This window comes from Chiloscyllium punctatum, unplaced genomic scaffold, assembly GCF_047496795.1.
Source record: "Chiloscyllium punctatum isolate Juve2018m unplaced genomic scaffold, sChiPun1.3 scaffold_366, whole genome shotgun sequence".
NCBI classification, from domain to species: Eukaryota; Metazoa; Chordata; class Chondrichthyes; order Orectolobiformes; family Hemiscylliidae; genus Chiloscyllium; species Chiloscyllium punctatum.
The window spans coordinates 124,582-142,081 of NW_027310100.1; the positions used below are offsets into that span (position 1 = coordinate 124,582).

At 52.5% G+C, this 17,500-nt stretch overlaps 1 protein-coding gene across 1 annotated transcript in view; it reads right to left on the reverse strand.

Moving 5' to 3' along the window:
* The window catches only part of LOC140472560 (high affinity nerve growth factor receptor-like), an 87,385-nt gene that overhangs the window by 584 nt on the left and 69,301 nt on the right, over positions 1-17,500 (reverse strand). Inside the window, exons 5-6 of the mRNA XM_072567503.1 lie at positions 17,342-17,500; positions 752-992 (exon numbers count right to left, since the gene is read on the reverse strand). The exon at positions 17,342-17,500 is cut by the window's right edge and continues 14 nt beyond it. Of these exons, the coding sequence (XP_072423604.1) occupies positions 752-992; positions 17,342-17,500 (400 nt within the window). The remainder of the gene's footprint in view (positions 1-751; positions 993-17,341) is intronic.

Here is a 17,500-nt window from a genome sequence, read left to right on the forward strand (position 1 = left end):
GGGGGGTGATGGGGTGTGGGGTTACGGGGTTACGGGGTGACGGGGTGAGGGGGTGAGGGGGTGATGGGGTGTGGGGTTACGGGGTTACGGGGTGACGGGGTGAGGGGGTGAGGGGGTGATGGGGTGTGGGGTTACGGGGTGTGGGGGTGATGGGGTGACGGGGTGAGGGGGTGATGGGGTTACGGGGTGAGGGGGTTATGGGGTGACGGGGTGAGGGGGTGATGGGGTGTGGGGTTACGGGGTGAGGGGGTGACGGGGTGAGGGGGTGACGGGGTGAGGGGGTGACGGGGTGAGGGGGTGAGGGGGTGATGGGGTGTGGGGTTACGGGGTGTGGGGGTTATGGGGTGACGGGGTGAGGGGGTGATGGGGTGTGGGGTTACGGGGTGTGGGGGTTATGGGGTGACGGGGTGAGGGGGTGATGGGGTGTGGGGTTACGGGGTGAGGGGGTGACGGGGTGAGGGGGTGACGGGGTGTGGGGGTTACGGGGTGAGGGGGTGAGGGGGTGACGGGGTGTGGGGGTTACGGGGTGAGGGGTGAGGGTCTCTCCAGCCGCCTCACCCTGTAGTAGTCCGTGCTGTAGATATCCCGGGACAGGGGGTGTGTGGGGGGTGAGGGGGTGATGGGGTGTGGGGTTACGGGGTTACGGGGTGAGGGGGTGACGGGGTGAGGGGGTGACGGGGTGTGGGGGTGAGGGGGTGACGGGGTGTGGGGGTTACGGGGTGAGGGGTGAGGGTCTCTCCAGCCGCCTCACCCTGTAGTAGTCCGTGCTGTAGATATCCCGGGACATTCCGAAGTCCCCGATCTTGACGAGGAGCCCATCACCCACCAGGCAGTTGCGAGTGGCCAGGTCCCGGTGAACAAAGTGAAGCGATGCCAAGTAGACCATACCCGAGGCTATCTGCTGGGCTATCACCAACAACTGGGCCACGCTGAGCTGGACTGAGGGATGGTCACTACCACCAGTCAGGATCATAGCATCAGGGCCCTGCGACCTACACACGGACAGAGACACGACGAAGAGAGACCTCGCTCAGAGAGCTCAGAGACAGACAGCTCAGAGAGAAAGATCAGTGAGAGACCTCAGAGAGAGCTCAGACAGAGAGAGCTCAGAGAGATCAGAGAGAGAGAGATCAGAGAGAGAGAGATCAGAGAGAGAGAGAGAGATCAGAGAATGAGCTCAGAGAGAGAGAGAGCTCAGAGAGATCAGAGAGAGAGAGATCAGAGAGAGACCTCAAACAGAGAGCTCAGAGACAGACAGCTCAGAGAGAGAGATCAGGGAGTGAGCTCAGAAAGAGAGAGAGCGCAGACAGACAGCTTAGAGACAGAGCTCAGAGAGAGATCAAAGAGTGAGCTCAGAGAGAGAGCTCAGACAGAGAGCTCAGACAGAGATCAGAGAGAGTTCAGAGAGACAGAGATCAGAGAGAGAGATCAGAGACAGAGAGAGCTCAGGGAGACAGCTCAGACAGAGAGCTTAGAGACAGAGCTCAGAGAGAGAGCTCAGACAGAGATCAGAGAGAGAGAGATCAGAGAGAGAGCTCAGACAGAGAACAGAGAGTGAGCTCAGAGAGAGATCAGAGAGAGAGAGCTCAGACAGAGAGCTTAGGGACAGAGATCAGAGAGAGAGAGAGCTCAGACAGAGAACAGAGAGTGAGCTCAGAGAGAGATCAGAGAGAGAGAGCTCAGAGAGAGAGCTTAGGGACAGAGATCAGAGAGAGAGAGAGCTCAGAGAGAGAGCTCAGACAGAGAACAGAGAGTGAGCTCAGAGAGAGATCAGAGAGAGAGAGCTCAGAGAGAGATCAGAGAGAGAGAGCTCAGAGAGAGAGCTTGGGGACAGAGCTCAGAGAGAGAGCTTGGGGACAGAGATCAGAGAGAGATCAGAGAGAGAGCTCAGAGAGAGCTCAGAGAGAGATCAGAGAGAGAGAGATCAGAGAGAGAGAGCTCAGAGAGAGAGCTTGGGGACAGAGCTCAGAGAGAGAGCTTGGGGACAGAGATCAGAGAGAGATCAGAGAGAGAGCTCAGAGAGAGATCAGAGAGAGAGCTCAGAGAGAGAGCTTAGGGACAGAGATCAGAGAGAGAGAGAGCTCAGAGAGAGAGCTCAGACAGAGAACAGAGAGTGAGCTCAGAGAGAGAGAGCTCAGAGAGAGAGCTTAGGGACAGAGATCAGAGAGAGAGAGAGCTCAGAGAGAGAGCTTGGGGACAGAGCTCAGAGAGAGAGCTTGGGGACAGAGATCAGAGAGAGATCAGAGAGAGAGCTCAGAGAGAGATCAGAGAGAGAGAGCTCAGAGAGAGAGCTTGGGGACAGAGCTCAGAGAGAGATCTTAGAGAGAGAGAGCTCAGGGAGAGAGCTCAGAGAGAGAGAGCGCGCAGACAGAGATCTTAGAGAGAGTGCTCAGACAGAGAGCTTAGAGACAGAGATCAGAGAGAGAGCTCAGAGGCAGAGAGCTCAGAGAGAGAGCTCAGAGGGAGAGGTCAGACAGAGCTTAGTGAAAGCTTACAGACAGCTAAGAGAGGGTTTAGATCACAGAACGCAGTACAGTACAGGCCCTTCGGCCCTCGATGTTGTGCTGGCCCTTTATCCTACTCTAAGATCAGACTAGCCTCCGTCCCCTTCATTGTACGATCGTCCACGGGCCTATCCGAGAGTGGCTTAAATGTCCCTGATGTCCCTGACTCTACCACCCCAGCTGGCAGTGCATTCCACACACCCCCCACTCTCTGGGCAAGGACTAACCTCTCCCCCCTCTTCCTCCATTCGGCCCCAAAACTATACCCCTCGTGGTAGCCATTCTGTCCTGGGAAAAGTCCCCGGCTATCCCCTCTATCTGGGTCTCTCATCATCATGCACACCTCGATCAGGTCGCCTCTCATCCCTCAATGAGATAAACCCGAGATCCCTCAACCTTTCGACATAAGTCCTGCCCTCCAGCATCCTGGGACATCTCCGCTGCACCCTCCCTAAAGCTTCCACATCCTTCCTAAAATGTGGAGTCCAGAACCCAACACGATATTCCAAGTGTGGTCGAACCAGGGATCTGCAGAGCTGCAGCATAAACTCCCGCCTCTCAAACTCAATCGTCCTGCAAATGAAATCTAAGAATGGACACAGAACTGACTCAAAGATAGGAGACAGAGGGTGGTGGCGGAGGGTTGTTCTTCAGACTGGAGGCCTGTGACCAGGGGAGTGCCACAAGGATCGGTGCTGGGTCCTCTACTTTTTGTAATTTATATAAATGATTTGGATGCGAGCATAAGAGGTACAGTTAGGAAGTTTGCAGATGACCCCAAAATTGGAGGTGTAGTGGACAGCGAAGAGGGTTACCTCAGATTACAACAGGATCTGGACCAGATGGGCCAATGGGCTGAGAAGTGGCAGATGGAGTTTAATTCATATAAATGCGAGGTGCTGCATTTTGGGAAAGCAAATCTTAGCAGGACTTATACACTTAAGGGTAAGGTCCGAGGGAGTGTTGCTGAACAAAGAGACCTTGGAGTGCAGGTTCATAGCTCCTTGAAAGTGGAGTCACAGGTCGATAGGATAGTGAAGGGGGTGTTTGGTATGCTTTCCTTTATTGGTCAGAGTATTGAGTACAGGAGTTGGGAGGTCATGTTGCGGCTGTACAGGACATTGGTTGGGCGACTGTGGGAATATTGCGTGCAATTCTGGTCTCCTTCCTATCGGAAAGATGTTGTGAAACTTGAAAGGGTTCAGAAAAGATTTACAAGGATGTTGCCAGGGTTGGAGGGTTTGAGCTACAGGGAGAGGCTGAACAGACTGGGGCTGTTTTCCCTGGAGCGTCGGAGGCTGAGGGGTGACCTTATAGAGGTTTATAAAATCATGAGGGGCATGGATAGGATAAATAGACAAAGTCTTTTCCCTGGGGTCGGGGAGTCCAGAACTAGAGGGGCATAGGTTTAGGGTGAGAGGGGAAAGATATAAAAGAGACCTAAGGGGCAACTTTTTCACACAGAGGGTGGTACGTGTATGGAATGAGCTGCCAGAGGATGTGGTGGAGGCTGGTACAATTGCAACATTTAAAAGGCATCTGGATGGGTATATGAATAGGAAGGGTTTGGAGGGATATGGGCCGGGTGCTGGCAGGTGGGACTAGATTGGGTTGGGATATCTGGTCGGCATGGACAGGTTGGGCCGAATGGTCTGTTTCCGTGCTGTACATCTCTATGGCTCTACTCTATGACACCGTACACCTTCTTGAGAACCCTATCAACCTGTGTGGGAACTTTGCGGGATTTATGGACACAGACCCCTCCGTTCCTAAACACTATCCAGAATCCTGCCTTTAACCCTGGAACCTGCATTCAAATTCCACCTTCCAAAATGAATCACTCCCCACTTTCCCAGGGTGAACTCCATCTTCTCAGCCCGGTTTCTACATCCTGTCCATGTCCCACTGTAACCTACAACAGCCTTCCACACTATCTAGCAACCTTCATGTCATCGGCAAACCTACTAACCCACCCTTCCACTGCCTCATTCAAGTCAGTTATAAACATCACACAGAGCAGAGGTCCCCCGCACAGATCCCTGTGGAACGTCACTGGCCACCGAGCTCCAGGCTGAATGGTTTCCATCTCCCACCACCCTCTGTCTCTATGGACCAGCCAATTCTGTATCCACACAGACAGATTTCCCACGCTTCTGAACGAGCCTACCCCGGGGAACCTTGTCAAACGCCTTTTGCTAAAATCCGGGTACACCACATCCACTGCTCTCCCCTCATCAATGTGTTTTGTCACATCCTCAAAGAATTCAATCAGGTTTGTGAGGCAGGGCCTTCCCCTCACAAAGCCATCTCCAACCAAACTGTGGTTTTCCAGGTAATTATCAATCCTGTCTCTCAGAATCCTCTCTAATACCACAGAAGAGAGACTGACTGGTCTGTAATTCCCAGGATTAGAGAGGTTTTACACACAGTTTAGAGAGGGTTTAGCGAGAGATTACACACAGTTTAGAGAGGGTTTAGTGAGAGATTACACACAGTTTAGAGAGGGTTTAGAGAGAGATTACACACAGTTTAGTGAGGGTTTAGTGAGAGATTACACACAGTTTAGTGAGGGTTTAGTGAGAGATTACACACAGTTTAGAGAGGGTTTAGAGAGAGATTACACACAGTTTAGAGAGGGTTTAGTGAGAGATTACACACAGTTTAGAGAGGGTTTAGAGAGAGATTACACACAGTTTAGAGAGGGTTTAGCGAGAGATTAAACACAGTTTAGAGAGGGTTTAGTGAGAGATTACACACAGTTTAGAGAGGGTTTAGAGAGAGATTACACACAGATTAGAGAGGGTTTAGAGAGAGATTACACACAGTTTAGAGAGGGTTTAGTGAGAGACTACACACAGTTTAGAGAGGATTTAGTGAGAGATTACACACAGTTTAGAGAGAGATTAGTGAGAGGGTTCGGACAGAATTTACAGAGAGCTCAGAGATGGTTTAGAGAAGGTTCAAACTGAGGTTAGAGAGAGTTTATTCAGGATTTAGATGAGACTGAGACAGGACAGAGTGAGGAATGGGTACTGTCCCACACCCCCTCCCTATCTCCATCACCCCCTCCAGCCCCTACACCCCCCCCTATCTCTGTCACCCCCTCCAGTCCCCTACACCCCCTCCCTATCTCTGTCACTCCCTCCAGCCCCTACACCCCCTCCCTATCTCTGTCACCCCCTCCAGCCCCTACACCCCCTCCCTATCTCTGTCACCCCCATCCAGCCGCTACACCCCCTCCCTATCTCTGTCACCCCCTCCAGCCCCCTACACCCCCTCCCTATCTCTGTCACCCCCTCCAGCCCCTACACCCCCTCTCTATCTCTGTCACCCCCTCCAGCCCCTACACCCCCTCTCTATCTCTGTCACCCCCTCCAGCTCCCTACACCCCCTCCCTATCTCTGTCACCCCCTCTCCATCCCCCTTCCCCCCTCCCTATCTCTGTCACCCCCTCCAGCCCCTACACCCCCTCTCTATCTCTGTCACCCCCCCCCGGCCCCTACACCCCCTCCCTATCCCTGTCACCCCCTCCAGCCCCTACACCCCCTCCCTATCTCTGTCACCCCCTCCAGCCCCTACACCCCCTCCCTATCTCTGTCACCCCCCTCCAGCCCCTACACCCCCTCCCTATCTCTGTCACCCCCCTCCAGCCCCCTACACCCCTATCCTTGCCCCAGTTTGTAATCGTCCCTCTGTTATGTCTCTCCCTGAGGGTGTGTGTGTTGGTCTCATTGATCTGATAGGATACCAATCCCAGGTCGATAGGGTGGGAAAGGAGGTGTATTGGACGCTTGTCTTTATTGGTCGGGGAATTGAGTGCAAGGGTCATGTCGCAGCTTTCTACGACTTTGATTAGAGTATCGCGTTCAACAGAAGAGCCTTGGGAAAGGTCGAAGGGCAGAGAGATCTGGGAGTGCAGGCCCATTGTACCCTGAAGGTGGCTGCACAGGTGGATAGAGTGGTCAAGAAGGTATATGGTAAGCTTGCCTTCATCGGACGGGGTATTGAGGATAAGAACTGGCAGGTCCTGTTAAAATTGTACAAGACGTTGGTTCGGCCGCATTTAGAATACTGTGTACAGTTCTGGGCGCCACATTACCAAAAGGATGTGGACGCTTTGGAGAGGGGGCAGAGAAGGTTTTGCGAGGATGTTGCCTGGTATGGAAGGTGCTCGCTGTGAAGAGAGGGCGAGTAGGTTAGGATTGTTTACATTAGAGAAAAGGAGATTGAGGGGGGGGACCTGATTGAGGTTTACAAAATCATGAAGGGTATAGACAGGGCAGATAGAGGTAAGCTTTTTCCCAGGGTGAGAGGATTCAATAACGAGAGGTCACGCTTTCAAGGTGAGAGGTGAAAAGTTCAAGGGGGATACACGCGGCAAATACTTCACCCAGAGGGTGGTGGGCGTTTGGAACGCGTTGCCAGCAGAGGTGGTAGAGGCAGGCACGGTAGATTCATTGAAGATGCGTCTGGATAGATGCATGATTCGGTGGGGAGCAGAGGGATACAGATGTCTAGGAATTGGGCGACAGGTTTAGACAGTGCATTTGGATCGGCTCAGGCTTGGAGGGCCGAAGGGCCTGTTCCCGGGCTGTAAACTTTCTTTGTTCAGTTCTGGTCACCACATTACAGGAAGGATGTGGAGGCTTTGGGGGAGGGTACTGCAGAGGTTTACCAGGATGCTGCCTGGATTAGAGGGGATGAGCTATAAGGAGAGGCTGGAAAAACTCAGCTGGTTACCTCTGGAGCGTCCAGAGGCTGAGGGGAGACTTGATCGAAGCTGATAACATTCTGAGATTCATAGATAGGGCTGAAGGTCAGAATGTCTTTCCCAGAGTTGAAATGTCTAAAACTAGGGGGGGGGGGGTGTATTTAAGGGGAGAGGGGGAGAGTCTGAAGGAGACGTGAGGGGCAGGGTTTTTACACAGAGTGAGGCAGGAGTCTGGAACCTGCTGCCAGGGGGTGGTGGGAGGAGCAGATACAATCGGGGGGGGGGTTAAGGGGCTTTTAGATAAACACATGGAGAGGTAAGGAACTGAGGGATATGGACCAGGGGCAGGCCAGAAGGGAGGGGTTTAACTTGGGGTCAGGTTCAGTACAGCACTGTGGGCCGAAGGGCAGTCCGTCCATGCAATATTTCATACAGCCCTTGGTTGGAAGTCGGACCAGTCTGACCCCGGGATTGTGATACACTCAGACTCTAACCTCACACCTTTCGTGCACTGTCTGAGCTGAGAAAGTCACTTTTTTTGCAAAAGTAAACCCTTAAGTTATCTCAGGAATGTGACTTGAAGGCAGCTCTGGGATTTACATATTAACGAATCTGTAACTCATTCGAAAAGATGAAACCCTTAACCGCGATCTAGGTTTGTTCAATGCACCGCATCAGTTGTATCTTTTGCTATAAATTCTGTGTCCTACGATCCTGCTCCACAACCACCTGATGGTAACGCTCCAAAAGCTAGTGCTTCCAAATAAACCCTGTTGGACTGATGTTGTTGTGTGATTTTTTTTTTCCCCCCCATTTTGGTTCTCCCTTCCATCAAAGGTAACCCCCCCCCTCCTGGGACGTATCTTTACAGTAACGTTGCTTTCCGAAGACAGTGTATGTTGGCCCTCTCGGAATTATGACACAGAGGTATCTTGATGGATTGCGGCTGAGCGATTATTGGTAATGTTCAGCTTGGCACGACGCCGAGGGAATGGAATTCGAGCCAGTTCCCCGGAGAGCACTGTGAGACACAGTGTTTATTGGCTGTTGATAGTCAATCTGGATCGGTTTAAACCTCTCAGACAGCTGTCCTGATCAATATTTCACTAATTACTGAGCAAAACAACCTGCTGTTGGACCTGACAGGCTCATAATCCTATTTGCAAGTTTATTTGTTTGTTCAGGATAGCTCTCTCTCTCTCTTTCTCTCTCTCTCTCTCTCTCTCTCCGTATCTCTGTCTCTCTCTGTGTCTCTCTGTCTCTCTCTCTCTGTCTCTCCCCCTCCCTCTGTGTCTCTGTCTGTATGTCTCTCTGTCTCTCCCTCAGTGTGTGTCTCTCTCTCCATTTCTGACTCTCTCTCTCTCCCCCCCTCTATGTCTATGTGTGTGTATGTCTCTCTGTCGTGCGCTCTCTCTCTCTCTCTCTCACTCACTCACTGTCTCTCTCGGCCTTTCTCTCTGTCTCTGTCTCTCTGCCCCTCTCTGTCTGTCTCTCTCTCTGTCTGTCTGTCTCTCTCTCTCTCCCCTCTCCACCCCCACCCCAGTCTCTCTCTCTCTCTCTCTGTATCTCTCTCTCTCTCCCCTCTCCACCCCCACCCCAGTCTCTCTCTCTCTCTCTCTCTGTCTCTCTCTCTCTTCCCTCTCTGCCCCCACCCCAGTCTCTCTCTCTCTCTCTCTCTCTGTCTCTCTCTCTCTCCCCTCTCCACCCCCACCCCAGTCTCTCTCTCTCTCTGTCTGTCTCTCTCTCTCTCTTTTCCCTCTCCACCCCCACCCCAGTCGCTCTCTGTCTCTCTCTCTCTCTTTTCCCTCTCCACCCCCACCCCAGTCGCTCTCTCTCTCTCTCTCTCTTCCCTCTCCACCCCCACCCCAGTCTCTCTCTCTCTCTCTCTCTGTCTGTCTCTCTCTCTCTCTTCCCTCTCCACCCCCACCCCAGTCTCTCTCTCTCTCTCTCTGTCTCTCTTCCCTCTCCACCCCCACCCCAGTCTTTCTCTCTCTCTCTGTCTCTCTCTCTCTCTCTTCCCTCTCCAGCCCCACCCCAGTCTCTCTCTCTCTCTCTCTCTCTCTGTCTGTCTGTCTCTCTCTCTCTCTCTTCCCTCTCCACCCCCACCCCAGTCTCTCTCTCTCTCTCTCTCTGTCTGTCTCTCTCTCTTCCCTCTCCAGCCCCACCCCAGTCTCTCTCTCTCTCTCTCTCTCTCTGTCTGTCTGTCTCTCTCTCTCTCTCTCTTCCCTCTCCACCCCCACCCCAGTCTCTCTCTCTCTCTCTGTCTGTCTCTCTCTCTCTCTTCCCTCTCCACCCCCACCCCAGTCTCTCTCTCTGTCTCTCTCTCTCTTCCCTCTCCACCCCCACCCCAGTCTCTCTCTCTCTCTGTCTCTCTCCCCTCTCCACCCCCACCCCAGTCTCTCTCTCTCTCTCTGTCTCTCTCTCTCTTCCCTCTCCACCCCCACCCCAGTCTCTCTCTCTCTCTCTGTCTCTCTCTCTCTTCCCTCTCCACCCCCACCCCAGTCTCTCTCTCTCTCTCTGTCTCTCTCTCTCTCTTCCCTCTCCACCCCCACCCCAGTCTGTCTCTCTCTCTCTTCCCTCTCCACCCCCACCCCAGTCTCTCTCTCTCTCTCTTCCCTCTCCACCCCCACTCCAGTCTCTCTCTCTCTCTGTCTCTCTCTCTCTTCCCTCTCCAGCCCCACCCCAGTCTCTCTCTCTCTCTGTCTCTCTCTCTCTCTCTCTTCCCTCTCCAGCCCCACCCCAGTCTCTCTCTCTCTCTCTCTCTTCCCTCTCCAGCCCCACCCCAGTCTCTCTCTCTCTCTCTTCCCTCTCCAGCCCCACCCCAGTCTCTCTCTCTCTCTCTCTTCCCTCTCCACCCCCACCCCAGTCTCTCTCTCTCTCTCTCTCTGTCTGTCTGTCTCTCTCTCTCTTCCCTCTCCAGCCCCACCCCAGTCTCTCTCTGTCTCTCTGTCTCTCTCTCTTCCCTCTCCACCCCCACCCCAGTCTCTCTCTCCCTCTCTGTCTCTCTCTCTCTTCCCTCTCCAGCCCCACCCCAGTCTCTCTCTCTCTCTCTCTGTCTCTCTCTCTCTTCCCTCTCCACCCCCACCCCAGTCTCTCTCTCTTCCCTCTCCAGCCCCACCCCAGTCTCTCTCTCTCTCTCTCTCTGTCTCTCTCTCTCTCTCTTCCCTCTCCAGCCCCACCCCAGTCTCTCTCTCTCTCTCTCTCTCTCTTCCCTCTCCACCCCCACCCCAGTCTCTCTCTCTCTCTGTCTCTCTCTCTCTCTCTTCCCTCTCCAGCCCCACCCCAGTCTCTCTCCCTCTCTGTTAAACAGGATTACACTTTCCCTGCTCTGACAGTGGGTCAGCTCTGACCTGTGGGTCTACCTGCACCTGTCCCATGTTCAGATCCTGGATAACAGACACTATCCCTGACTAACTGCACCCCCACTCAAACTAATCACTCCACCGACTAACGGACCCCCTATACATGCTTGGGGGTGGGTAGGGTCAGAGAGGGGTATGGGGATTGAGTATAGCGTATTATTTTTGGAGTATGGGGTATTGGGTATGTTATAGGGTAGGGAGTATGGGTATGGGGTAAGGTGTATGGTATTGTGTATAAGGTATGGCATATAGGGTATGGTGGATAGGGTTTGGGTATGGGGTATGTGTGGATATGGGGCATAAAGTATGCGTATGGGATATTGGGGTGTGGGTATGGGATATTGGAGCGTGGGGTGAGGGTATGGGATATTGGGGTATTGGGGTGCAGGTATGGGATATGGGTATTGGGGTGTGGGTATGGGATATTGGGGTGTGGGTGAGGGATATTGAGGCATGGGGTGTGGGTATTGGGTTTGGGGTGTGGTTATTGGGTATGGACTGTGGGTATTGGGTATGGGGTGTGGATATGGAGTGTGGGTATTGGTGTTTGGGTATTGGGGTGTGGGTATTGGGTATGAATGTGGTTATGGGCATCGGGTGTGGGTATGGGGTGTGGATATTGGAGTGGTGGTATTGGGGTGTGGGTATGGGATGTGGGTGTGGGTATGGGGTGTGGGTTTGGGTATCGGGTGTGGGTATGGGGAGTGGGTATTGGGGTGTGTGTAGTGGGGTGTGGATATTGGGTATGGGGTGTGAGTATGGGTATCGGGTATGGGGAGTGGGCATTGGGGTGTGGGTATTGGATATGGGGTGTGGGTGTGGGTATGGGTATTGGGTGTGGGTATGGGTAGTGGGTATGGGTATCAGGTGTGGGTATGGGGAGTGGGCATTGGGGTGTGGGTATTGGGGTATGGGTATGGGTGTGGGGTATAGATATTGGGTATGGGGTGTGGGTATTGGGGTGTAGGTATTGGGTATGGGGTGTGGGTATTGGGATGTGGGTATGGGTATAGGCTGTGGGTATTGGGGTGTGGGTATAGGGGTATGGGGTATGGGTATGGGTGTGGGGTATAGATATTGGGTATGGGGTGTGGGTATGGGGTGTGGGTATAGGGGTATGGGGTATGGGTATGGGTGTGGGGTATAGATATTGGGTATGGGGTGTGGGTATTGGGTATGGGGTGTGGGTATTGGGGTGTGGGTATGGGGTGTGGGTATTGGGTATGGGGTGTGGGTATTGGGGTGTGGGTATTGGGTATGGGGTGTGGGTGTTGGGGTGTGGGTATTGGGTATGGGGTGTGGGTGTTGGGGTGTGGGTATTGGGTATGGGGTGTGGGTGTTGGGGTGTGGTATTGGGTATGGGGTGTGGGTGTTGGGGTGTGGGTATTGGGTATTGGTTGTGGATATGGAGTGTGGGTATCGGGATATGGGGTGGGTATAGGTTGTGGGTATTGGGTGTGGGTATGGGGTGTGGGTATGGGGTGTGGGTATGGGGTATGGGGTGTGGGTGTGGGTATGGGTGTGGGGTGTAGATATTGGGTATGGGGTGTGGGTATTGGGGTGTAGGTATTGGGTATGGGGTGTGGGTATTGAGTATGGGGAGTGGGTATAGGCTGTTGGTATTGGGGTGTGGGTATTGGGGTGTGGGGTATTGGGGTATGAGGGTATGGGGTATTTGGGGCATGAGGTATGGGGTATTGGGGTATGGGGTATAAGGGTTTTGGGGTATGGAGGTATGGGGTATATGGAATGGGGTATGGGGGTATGGGGTATAGGGGTCTGGGGTATTGGAGTATAAAGGTATGGGATATTGGGGTTTGAGGGTATTGGGGTATGGGGCATGGCATATTGGGGTATGGGGTATTGGGTATGGGGTATTAGGGTATGGGTATTGGGGTATGGGGTACGGCATATTGGGGTATGGGGTATTGGGGTATGGGTATTGGGTATGGGGTATTGGGGTATGGGGTATTGGGGTATGGGTATTGGGTATGGGGTATTGGGGTATGTGGTATTGGGGTATGAGGTATTGGGGTATGGGGTATTGGGATTTGGGGTTTGGGGTATGGGGTATTGGTGTATGGGGAATGGGGTATTTGGGTATTGGGGTATGGGGTATTGGGATATGGGGTTTGGGGTATGGGTTATGGGGTAAGGGGTATGGAGTAATGGGGTATGGGTATTGGGATATGGGGTATGGGGTATTGCAGTATTGGGGTATGGGCTATTGGTGTATGGGGAATGAGGTATTGGGGTATTGGAGTATGGGGTGTTGGGTTTTGGGGTATGGGGTATTGGGGTATGGGGTATTGGGGTATTCGGGTATGAAGTATTGGGGTATGGGGTATTTGGGAATTGGGGTTTGGGGTATGGGTATTGGGGTATCAGGTAATGGGGTATGGGTATTGGGGTATGCGGTTTGGGGTATTGGGTATTGGGTATTGGGATATGGGTATTGGGGTATGGGTATTGGGGTATGGGGTAAGGGTTATGGGGTAATGGGGTATGGGCATTGGGGTATGGGCTATTGGTGTATGGGGTATTGGGGTATGGGGTATAGGGGTATTGGGGAATGGAGTTATGGGATATACGGAATGGGGTATGGGGTATTGGAGTATAGGGTATTGGGGTATCCGGGTATGGGGTATTGGTGTATGGGGTATAGGGGTATGGGGTATTGGGGTATTGGGGTATGGGCTATTGGGTTATTGGGGTCTGGGGTATTGGGGTTTGGGGTATGGGGTATTAGGGTATGGGGTATTGGGGTATGGGGTATAGGGGTATAGGGTATGGGATATTTGGGTATGGGATATTGGGGTATGGGGTATGGGGTATTGGGGAATGGGGTATTTGGGTATGGGGTATAGGGGTATTGGGGAATGGAGTTATGGGGTATACAGAATGGGGTATGGGGAATTGGAGTATAGGGTATTGGGGTATAGGGTATTGGGGTATTTGGGTATGAAGTATTGGGGTATGGAGTATTGGGTTATTGGGGTCTGGGGTATTGGGGTTTGGGGTATGGGGTACTGGGGTATTAGGGTATGGGGTTTGGGGTATGGGGTACTGGGTTATTAGGGTATGGGGTATTGGGGTTTGGGGTATGGGGTACTGGGGTATTAGGGTATGGGGTATTGGGGTATGGGGTATTGGGGAATGGGGTATTTGGGTATGGGATATTGGGGTATGGGGTATGGTGTATTGGTGTATGGGGTATGGGATATTGGGGTATTGGGTATAGTGTATTGGGGTATGAGGTATTGGGGTATGGGGTATTGGGATTTGGGGTATGGGGTATTGGGATATGGGGTATTGGGGTATGTGGTATTGGGGTATAGGGTATGGGATATGTGGTATTGGGGTATGGGATATTGGGGTATGGGGTATTGGGGTATAGAGGTATGGGATATTGGGGTTTGGGGGCATGGGTTATAGGGTATTGGGGTATGGGTATTGGGGTATAGAGGTATGGGGTATGGGGGTATAGAGGTATGGGGTATTGGGGTATTGAGGTATGGGGTATGGGATATTGGGGTATGAGGTATGGGATATTGGGGTATGGGGTATTGGGGTATAGAGGTATGGGGTATGGGGGTATAGAGGTATGGGGTATTGGGGTATTGAGGTATGGGGTATGGGATATTGGGGTATGAGGTGTGGGATATTGGGGTATGGGGTATTGGGGTATAGAGGTATGGGATATGGGGGTATAGAGGTATGGGGTATTGGGGTACAGGGATATGGGTTATGGGGTATTGGGGTATAGAGGTACGGGATATTGGGGTACGGGGGTATGGGTTGTGGGGTATTGGGGTATAGAGGTATAGAGGTATGGGGTATTGGGGTATTGGGGTACGGGGGTATGGGTTATGGGGTATTGGGGTATGGGTATTGGGGTATAGAGGTATGGGATATTGGGGTACGGGGGTATGGGTTATGGGGTATTGGGGTATGGGTATTGGGGTATAGAGGTATGGGATATTGGGGTACGGGGTATGGGTTGTGGGGTATTGGGGTATAGAGGTATGGGGTATTGGGGTATAGAGGTATGGGATATTGGGGTACGGGGGTATGGGTTGTGGGGTATTGGGCTATAGAGGTATGGGATATTGGGGTATGGGGTATTGGGGTATAGAGGTATGGGATATTGGGGTATAGAGGTATGGGATATTGGGGTATGGGATATTGGGGTATAGAGGTATGGGATATTGGGGTATAGAGGTATGGGGTATTGGGGTATGGGGTATTGGGGTATTGAGGTATGGGGTATTGGGGTATAGAGGTATGGGGTATTGGGGTATAGAGGTATGGGATATTGGGGTATAGAGGTATGGGGTATTGGGGTATAGAGGTATGGGATATTGGGGTATGGGATATTGGGGTATAGAGGTATGGGATATTGGGGTATAGAGGTATGGGGTATTGGGGTATAGAGGTATGGGATATTGGGGTACGGGGGTATGGGTTGTGGGGTATTGGGGTATAGAGGTATGGGATATTGGGGTACGGGGGTATGGGTTGTGGGGTATTGGGGTATTGGGGTATAGAGGTATGGGATATTGGGGTATGGGGTATTGGGGTATAGAGGTATGGGGTATTGGGGTATAGAGGTATGGGATATTGGGGTATGGGGTATTGGGGTATAGAGGTATGGGATATTGGGGTATGGGATATTGGGGTATAGAGGTATGGGATATTGGGGTATGGGATATTGGGGTATAGAGGTATGGGGTATTGGGGTATAGAGGTATGGGATATTGGGGTATGGGGTATTGGGGTATAGAGGTATGGGATATTGGGGTATGGGATATTGGGGTAAAGAGGTATGGGATATTGGGGTATGGGATATTGGGGTATAGAGGTATGGGGTATTGGGGTATAGAGGTATGGGATATTGGGGTATGGGGTATTGGGGTATAGAGGTATGGGGTATTGGGGTATAGAGGTATGGGGTATTGGGGTACGGGGGTATGGGTTGTGGGATATTGGGGTATAGAGGTATGGGGTATTGGGGTATAGAGGTATGGGATATTGGGGTACGGGGGTATGGGTTATGGGGTATTGGGGTATAGAGGTATGGGATATTGGGGTACGGGGGTATGGGTTATGGGGTATTGGGGTATTGGTATTGGGGTATAGAGGTATGGGGTATTGGGGTATGGGGTATTGGGGTATAGAGGTATGGGATATTGGGGTACGGGGGTATGGGTTGTGGGGTATTGGGGTATAGAGGTATGGGGTATTGGGGGTGGGTGTGCATTGTGGGGTATTGGGGTATAGAGGTATGGGGTATGGGATATTGGGGTATTGGGGTACGGGGGTATGGGTTGTGTGGTATTGGGTTATAGAGGTATGGGGTATTGGGGTATAGAGGTATGGGGTACGGGGGTATGGGTTATGGGGTATTGGGGTATGGGTATTGGGGTATAGAGGTATGGGATATTGGGGTATAGAGGTATGGGGTATGGGATATTGGGGTATTGGGGTACGGGGGTATGGGTTGTGGGGTATTGGGGTATAGAGGTATGGGGTATTGGGGTATTGGGGTACGGGGGTATGGGTTGTGGGGTATTGGGGTATAGAGGTATGGGGTATTGGGATATAGAGGTATGGGATATTGGGGTATGGGGGTATGGGGTATTGGGGGTATAGAGGTATGGGATATTGGGGTATAGAGGTATGGGATATTGGGGTATAGAGGTATGGGGTATTGGGGTACGGGGTATTGGGGTATAGAGGTATGGGATATTGGGGTATAGAGGTATGGGGTATTGGGGTATGGGATATTGGGGTATAGAGGTATGGGATATTGGGGTATAGAGGTATGGGGTATTGGGGTATAGAGGTATGGGGTATTGGGGTATGGGATATTGGGGTATAGAGGTATGGGATATTGGGGTATTGGGGTACGGGGGTATGGGTTGTGGGGTATTGGGGTACGGGGGTATGGTTTGTGGGGTATTGGGTATTGGGGTATGGGATATGGGGGTATAGAGGTATGGGGTATTGGGGTATAGAGGTATGGGGGTACGGGGGTATGGGGTATTGGGGTATAGAGGTATGGGATATTGGGGTATAGAGGTATGGGGGTACGGGGGTATGGGTTGTGGGGTATTGGGGTATAGAGGTATGGGATATTGGGGTACGGGGGTATGGGTTGTGGGGTATTGGGGTACGGGGGTATGGGGTATTGGGGTATAGAGGTATGGGATATTGGGGTACGGGGGTATGGGTTGTGGGATATTGGGGTATAGAGGTATGGGATATTGGGGTACGGGGGTATGGGTTGTGGGGTATTGGGGTATAGAGGTATGGGATATTGGGGTACGGGGGTATGGGTTGTGGGGTATTGGGGTACGGGGGTATGGGTTGTGGGATATTGGGGTACGGGGGTATGGGTTGTGGGATATTGGGGTACGGGGGTATGGGTTGTGGGGTATTGGGGTACGGGGGTATGGGGTATTGGGGTATAGAGGTATGGGGTATGGGATATTGGGGTACGGGGGTATGGGTTGTGGGGTATTGGGGTACGGGGGTATGGGTTGTGGGATATTGGGGTACGGGGGTATGGGTTGTGGGGTATTGGGGTACGGGGGTATGGGTTGTGGGGTATTGGGGTACGGGGGTATGGGGTATTGGGGTATAGAGGTATGGGGTATGGGATATTGGGGTATTGGGGTACGGGGGTATGGGTTGTGGGGTATTGGGGTACGGGGGTATGGGGTATTGGGGGTGGGGTGTGGGACTGGGCAGTGCCCACTCACCGCAGGAAGCGGTTGAGATCACCATGTTTCATGTACTCGAAGACCATGAATAGGGGCTGGCCCTGGGTACACACTCCGTAGAAGGTGACAATGTGTTGGTGCCGCAGAACTGTCAGTAACTCAGCTTCCCGTTGGAAATCATTCCGACTGCTGTCAGTT